This window comes from Somniosus microcephalus, chromosome 4 (genome assembly GCF_052327205.1).
Source record: "Somniosus microcephalus isolate GS21.2 chromosome 4, FLI_Smic_1.0, whole genome shotgun sequence".
NCBI classification, from domain to species: domain Eukaryota; kingdom Metazoa; phylum Chordata; class Chondrichthyes; order Squaliformes; family Somniosidae; genus Somniosus; species Somniosus microcephalus.
The window spans coordinates 192,260,789-192,268,081 of record NC_140990.1 but is presented as its reverse complement, the minus strand read 5'-3'; the positions used below and the strand labels follow the sequence as shown (position 1 = coordinate 192,268,081).

The 7,293-nt window shown below is 46.2% G+C and overlaps 1 protein-coding gene across 1 annotated transcript; it reads right to left on the bottom strand.

The window, feature by feature from the left end:
* Positions 1-940: 940 nt before the first annotated feature.
* Positions 941-4,051, bottom strand: LOC147120092 (uncharacterized). Its single transcript, XM_085983803.1, has 2 exons — positions 3,748-4,051; positions 941-3,150 (listed from the first exon to the last, which is right to left on the bottom strand). The coding sequence occupies exon 2, from the start codon at positions 3,023-3,025 to the stop codon at positions 1,955-1,957; it is 1,071 nt and encodes a 356-aa protein (XP_085839929.1). The 5' UTR covers positions 3,026-3,150; positions 3,748-4,051; the 3' UTR covers positions 941-1,954.
* Positions 4,052-7,293: the final 3,242 nt, after the last annotated feature.

Here is a 7,293-nt window from a genome sequence, read left to right as displayed (position 1 = left end):
GTCTGTTGGATGTGTATGTGTCCCTAATTCTACTTTCTACCCCTCCATACTGTTATGAAATGTGGGCTAAATGTTAAAAGAACAGCAGAAGATGAACATAGAATCTCATACTTTCACTTTCCTTACTGGAATGCAAAATCCGGCTCTCAAGACAAGCACCTACATCTTTCTCTTGTCCAGTATGAAATAACCCATACATGTGACTGTGTGAGACTTAGTTAAGTGAGTCCGTTAACCTCGAATGAGGAAGATAAAAAATATGGGAAAGTTAAGGGAATTAGCATTATGAGATGAAGTCATCTCACCTACGTCAATGAATAGGTGTCAGCCTTGGCTCAGTGGTAGCATTCTTCCCTCTGAGTTAGAAGATTGTGGACTCAAGTCCCACTCCAGAGACTTTACCAGATAATCCAGGCTGAAACCCTAGTGCAGTACTGAGAGAGTGCTATGCTGTCTTTCAATGAGACATTAAACCAAGCCCTCTCAGGTGGACATAAAAGATCCCATGGCACCATTCGAAGAAGAGCAGAGTTCTCCCCAGTGACCTGGCCAATATTTTTCCCTCAACCAACATCACTAAAAACAAATTGCCTCACCATTTATCTCATTGTTGTTTGTGGGGCTATGGTGTATGCAATTTATCTGCTGCATTTCCTACATTACAACAGTGACGGCACTTCATTGGCAGTTAAGGATATCCTGAGAACCTGAAAGGTGCTATATTAATGCAAGTTCTTTCCTTAATGGTACAACTTTACCCATTTTTCATATTATATATATATCATAGTTTAGAGTGGTAGATGCATACCTGTGTGACTGAAACCCAGCATTACATGGTTGACTTTTGATATTGTTAGCATTCAATTTCCATCCTCCTCTGGTTCATAACAACACGTTTCGAGTAAGCATGAGACACTTTATAGTGTAATATATGGAACAGACTTTATTCATATATTGATATACAGCACAGTAATCAGCCTATATACAGAGAGAGCAGCTTTTCAGTTTCTGTATCTTTTGAGGTCTCTGAAAACCTGTTGAAAATCATGCTCCTTTATACATCATCTTTTGCCTACATCAAAGGTACATGTCACAATAAGACCTCATGACGTATCTATTCTCAAATCCTTTGAAGACAAACTATTCACGTAAACTGTTGGAGCTGTTTACTCCAAAGCTACTTCCCTCAAACAAGGCTTCCTGATGTAACTCTTCTTAACATCTTTGAAGAACAGGCTTTATCTACCGTTATCTTTCTATACTATAGTTAATGGATAACTCTACCTATGTTTATTATCCTAACCCCTAAAGTTACACGTTACTCACTCATGGCTGACGTCATTACTATCATGTATTTTTTTGCACAAGCATTTCTGATATATCAAAGCCACCCTGTTTATATTGGAAAGCCTGTTGCTCCAAGATACAAGAGAGTTTGACTATTAACACTTAACTCCCCAAGATGTCCAACACACAACTCTCCAGGATGTCCAATAAATACCCACTGAGTGTTGACACGCCTGTATATATTGTGGCCTATCCCTTCCTTTTCTGCCTCTCAATTTTCTGCCCCAACCCACCACGTGTGAAGACAGCAACTGATGAAGTTGCTGTCCAACACCTCCCCCTTGTGTGACCATAGACAGCAAGTGCTAGGACTACTTAACAGCTTAATCCACTCCTGTCCCCACCCAGTTTCCACACAAACACAATTCCAGGGTAAATCACTATATGGCAAGGCAGGAATAGGCTGATTTATCCCCTTGCCTCATCTGGGGACATCGAGGTCAGTTGCAGCACACCCAGTTTGGCTAACTCAACCCAGACAATGGAGTAAACCTGGGATCTTCCACGTCTAGATAGCTAAGTGCCACACCATGTGGCTCATCTACCCTGTGACCCATTGAGGAAGATATGTGACCTAACCTTACTCTTGTCCACTGAATTATGTACATTAATCTTGTGAATCGATGTCTTCGCTTTCCTCACTCCAGTGTTTTCCTGTTCGTTTCTTTCTGTTCCTCTCAGCCATTACAACGGCAGCTACTACAGTGATGAAGACTGTAACAGTGATGACCAGGACTGTGGCAGTCTCTGCTATGCACAACTGAGTGTCAACAGATGCTAAAGGCAAATCCCTCAATGCTGGTGGCTCCAAGCAGATCACGTTGTCATAGTCATCCACAATCAGGCGCTGGACGCTGTGCAGCTTACCAAAAACCCTCTGGAGCTCGCAGTCACAGGTCCAGTTATTCTCAGACAGCAAAATATGAGTACCCCAAGTCTGAATACCCAAGAAAGTCTTGAACTTAATTCGTTCCAATCCATTTTGGGTCAGATTTAAGAGTGTCAAGCTTGTCAATGGCATGAAAACGCCAGTGTCAACATCTTTGATTTGATTACCCTGAAGATTTAACACCTCCAAACTTTGAAGCATGAAGAACACACCATCATTTAAGTTATCGAGACGATTATTCTGAAGGTGCAGCTGCCGTAGCCTTGTCATACTTCTGAAAGCTCCACTTGGTATGTCAGAGATCTGGTTATTATTCAAGTAGAGTTTCTGCAAATTGTCTAGGTACTGGAACATTTGTGAATTGAGCTCCTCTAAATTGTTGTCTGATAGTATTAGCTCATTGAGAAAGGAAAGGCCAATGGAAAAGCTGTTGCCTAGCTGCCTGATGTCATTTCTCTGGAGATCAAGCCTCCATAGGCTCTCCAGTGCGGTGAAGGCACCATCCTCCACTTCCTTGACATTGCTGGAGCTAATGAGGAGAATATTCATTTTCCAGAGGAACTGGAAGGCTTTGGCTGGGAGAATGGTCAGGTTATTCTTGGAGAGGTCCAGGTGCTCTGTATCTGTTGGTAAGCTGGTGGGGATCTGGTGGAGTGGAGCAGCTGAGCAGTTTATGTACTTGAGGCTCTTTCTACAATCACACCCTCTGGGACACAAGGACCAGGTCTCAGATGTGGAACTTATAACAGTGAAGTGAAAAATAAGCAACAGCATTGCAGGGGGAATCATCTTCAACTATACTTTTAAAATTGAAATCGGAAGGTTGGAGTGGGAAGCTCTGAAACTCCCAAGTCATTTGGTGCAGTCTCTTCCTCTGGTTTATAATTGTGCTGTTTCTACTTTTCAATTCCAGCCTTAAGGGTGCAATCAGAATGTAAATAATTAAGTAATCAAGTGAAATAAAATATTTTTCATCTGGATTGTATTCTTATTTACTGACTGATATCCATCTAATTGCATCTTCCAATATAATCCATGCACTGATAATATATACCGTAATGTAAAGCCGTGTATTTTATTAATTTCCAGGATTATACAGATAGGTTTGAGTAAACACTAATCAGCATAGGACTGTCCTGGGAAACAAGATATTGTTTGTTTTCCCAGGGAAGCACTTTTACCTTGTTAAAAAAAATTAACTGCCGTAGCAAATATATTGTCAGTGCTTAGATCGCACTAAGGTTTAACTAAATTGATGTCAGTCATTATAAGCACCAATATCTGTATCTTTACAACTATCATTAGCAGGTTTATTAATCTGACCATGGTTTTCACAAAGCAAATGTCAAATGACACATACATATAAAAGATATCAATGTATTAGACATGTATATATATTTAATCTTTAGATGTTGATTGTATTTTGGATATATTGTGAAACACACAAGGTAATTGACTGTACAATAACTGTTTTGCTTGCAATGCAGCAATTACCTGTCCTGGGGTCTCACCTTGTGTTCTGGGTCTGTTTGCTGGCCGGACGTTTCAGCAAGGATCCACAATCTTGGCAGTGAACGGTGAGATGACAAGGAGACTGAGATCCAAACTGACCGAGGATGGGGGTGCGGGAGAGGGAGTCCAGCGGAAATCCAAGAGCTTGTGACTGATGGGTTGCTGCAAAAATTCAGCAGGGATTTCCGAGGTAGGTTGGATTTTGAAGATAAGTCTTTCAGGCAGGGCGGGGCGGGGGGTAAGATCAGGATGAGGTGTCAAACAGTGGGCTGGGTTTAAGTGCTCAGTGCGTGTCGGTGGGAAAAGGGACCCGGTTACCTTGCTGTATATCTCTGTAAATAATACACGAACCAACTCGGCATCGCTTGCCAGGTGCGCCCAGAGCATCCTTTCGCCGGGCGTGCAGTTGGCGACTTACAGCAGGAGCTTAATACAAAATAAACACAATCTTCCCTGTCTTCCAGCAAGTTACCCTGCAAGGACAAAAAATGAAAAATCCGCCACAAAGCGACGTGTTTTATTTTGGGGCAGGGAATCGGATTTACAACTAAATTCATCAGAGTGCAAAAAATTGTGACATAGACAAGTCCCGCGTATATTCCTCTGTTAATTCTATTTTTAACGATTTTCCATTAAAACGTTGCCTTCCGAATGCAATCAGGGCTCAGTTAAATCCCAGTTACATGCAGGATGTACCAGTCGGATTAGCGTCGCTGTAAAACGTGTTTAAAACATTCAATGATAAAGGCATGGCTGCAACGCCGCGAGTTTAGAGACAGATTCAGCGAATCCTCTTTTCCGTCATTGACTTGGTTTAAACATGAGAAAGCTTTAGAGATTGTGAAAGGACATAGATTCCTGACACTGGAACAGAGTGAAATGCTACTAAACAGCGTGTTTCCTGTTCAATCTGTCAGAAAACCTGTCATCGTTTCCGACGATTCAACGACAACCAAATACTTTGCCCGTAACTCAAAAGCTAAAAAAAACTATTAGTCCGCCTCATCAACAGAGGCTAGGGAGGATTTCAAATACTAGAGTGGAGAAGGGGCAAACAGAAGAGAGAGAATAAAATATAGTCAAACATGTCGATATAGAAAACTAGCAACAGAGGACCAACAGCTTCAAGGAACAGTGCCAACAATCAGATGTGAAAACAAGTAGCTTAGTGTCAGCCTTGGCTCAGTGGCGGGCGCTCTCGCCTCTTGAGTCAACAGGTCTGAGATTTAGGTCCCACTCCAGGGCCTTGAACACGTGGCAGTGCAGTCTATGATTTAAGCCAGTCACTATTTTTTGCACCCTGATGAATTTAGTTGTATATCCGATTCCCTGCCCCAAAAATAAAACACCTCGCTTTGTGGGAAACGTAATTTCTATTTTAGCAGTTGTACCAGGCTATTCACGAGTTGGCCATAACCATTGTGATTAGATAATGAGTTCCTTTGGTTACGTTGCCCAGAGCTAATAATTCCCCAATTCAGATGTAACATTGGTCCGTAATTTGTGGTCAGCGGCGAAGCGAAGGCCCGAAGTAAGCTCGCACGAGGATCTCGCGATCCCTGTGTCGAGAAATTTGGGTTTCCTGACGTTCATAGAGTCATAGGCCTAGAAATTCGGTTGGTAGCGCCAGCGTTGAGCGCCTAAAGAGACCTAGAATTGGGGCGATACCCTATGTTGGGGCGGTCGCTATGAAGATAGCGACAACTCGCATATTGACTATACATTTAACGCCTGCGCTAAGTGTTTGCACGCGCCCACGAGCGCAAGCAGATCATGACGTCATTTCAGTGTGCAACGCCTTTTAGGAGCGCCTGAGCGCATATTGGGTGGCGCCCGGAGCCTTAACGCCTAGCGCTATTAGTGACAGTTTGAGGGAGCGCTAGCAGGCCCTTCTCGGAGTAGGGGGGTGCTATTTAAAGGGGACAGCTCTAGTGCAGAAGCTTCAGCCACTTGGCCTGCTCATTGTGATCATTGGTGGAGAGAGTTGGCGAGCTACTGTGGAGCAGAGTTTTGGGAATTTAGCTTTAGAGTACTTGGGACCTTCAGACCTGTCCGGAGCAGTTGCAGCACTACACCTAACAGCCTTTTGACCAACTGGCATCGGAATGGGAGCTGCTTTGGAGGGCGACGGCCTCATGGCCCAACACTGTGAAGGGGCAGAGAGACGGCGGGAGAGAGGGCCGGGATTGGCCAGAAGGAGGAGGGGCAATGGAGGTCGGCCAATCCGACGGTATGCTGCGAGGGTCTTTAGGCAGCAGGTGTCAAGCCTTGACATGTCGGAGGAGCAGTGTGTGCGAAGGCTCCGATTCTGGAGGGACATTGTTACTGATCTGTGCCACCTGCTTGCTGAGGATCTGCAGCCGCGTGAACGGTGCAGGACCTCTCTGTCCGTGTTCGCTAAACTGACTGATGGCCTCAATGTTTATGCCAACGGATCCTTTCAGTCAGCCATTGGGGACATTGCGACTATCGCTCAGGTTGCAGTCCACTGTTGCATCCGGCAAGTTACAGATGCCCTTTATAGGCAAAGGCGTCAATTCATGACCTTCCCTCTGACCCTGCACAAGCAGGCAGAGCACGCGCAGGGTATCGCTTCTATTGCGGACTTCCCCATGGTGCAGGGGGCGACTGACAGCACACACGTGGCTTTGAGGGCGCCATGCCAGCATCCTTAGGACTTCCGCAACCGCAAGGGGTTCCACTCCCTCAACGTGCAGCTGGTCTGTGACCACCGCCAAATCATCATGGCAGTCAACGCGCATTTCCCAGGGTGCAGCCACGATGCCTTTATCCTGCGGTTGACCTCAGTTTGTTACCTTTTTGAGGGGCTGGCTCGAACACGAGGCTGGCTTACTGGGGACAAGGGCTATCCTCTCTGCCCATGGCTGATGACAACACTCCGTGTGGCTGACACCCCAGCAGAAGAGCTGATCAACAGCGGCCATCAGGCGACCAGGCACAGTGAACAGCACACTATTGGTGTTCTCAAAAAGCGTTTCCAATGTCTGGAACATTCGGGGGGATCCCTGCAGTACTCGCCGGAGCAAGTGGGACACATCATTGTCGTCTGCTGCATGCTCCACAACTTGGCGAATCGACGCACCCAGCCAATTCCAGCTGTCCCTCAACGACCAGCAGAGCAGGCGGAGGAGGAGGAGGATGAGGAGGAGGAAGAGCAGGCGGAGGAGGAGGAGGAGGAGGAGGAGGAGGAAGAGCAGGCGGAGGAGGAGGAGGAGGAGGAAGAGCAGGTGGAGGAGGAGGATGAGGAGGAGGAGGAGGAGGAAGAGCAGGTGGAGGAGGAGGAGGAGGAGGAGGAGGAAGAGCAGGCAGAGGAGGAGGAGGAGGAGGGGGAGGAGGACAAAGAGCAGGCGGAGGAGGAGGGTGAGGAGGAGGAGGAGGAGGAGGAAGAGCAGGTGGAGGAGGAGGAAGAGCAGGCGGAGGAGGAGGATGAGGAGGAGGACGAAGAGCAGGCGGAGGAGGAGGAGGAGGAAGATGGAAGGGCTCCTGAAAGTGGAAGGGCCATACGTCAGAGGCTCATCAGGACT

Excerpts from the sequence above, each read along its gene's own strand:
- LOC147120092 (XM_085983803.1), bottom strand. The coding sequence starts at position 3,025 with ATGATTCCCCCTGCAATGCTGTTGCTTATTTTTCACTTCACTGTTATA.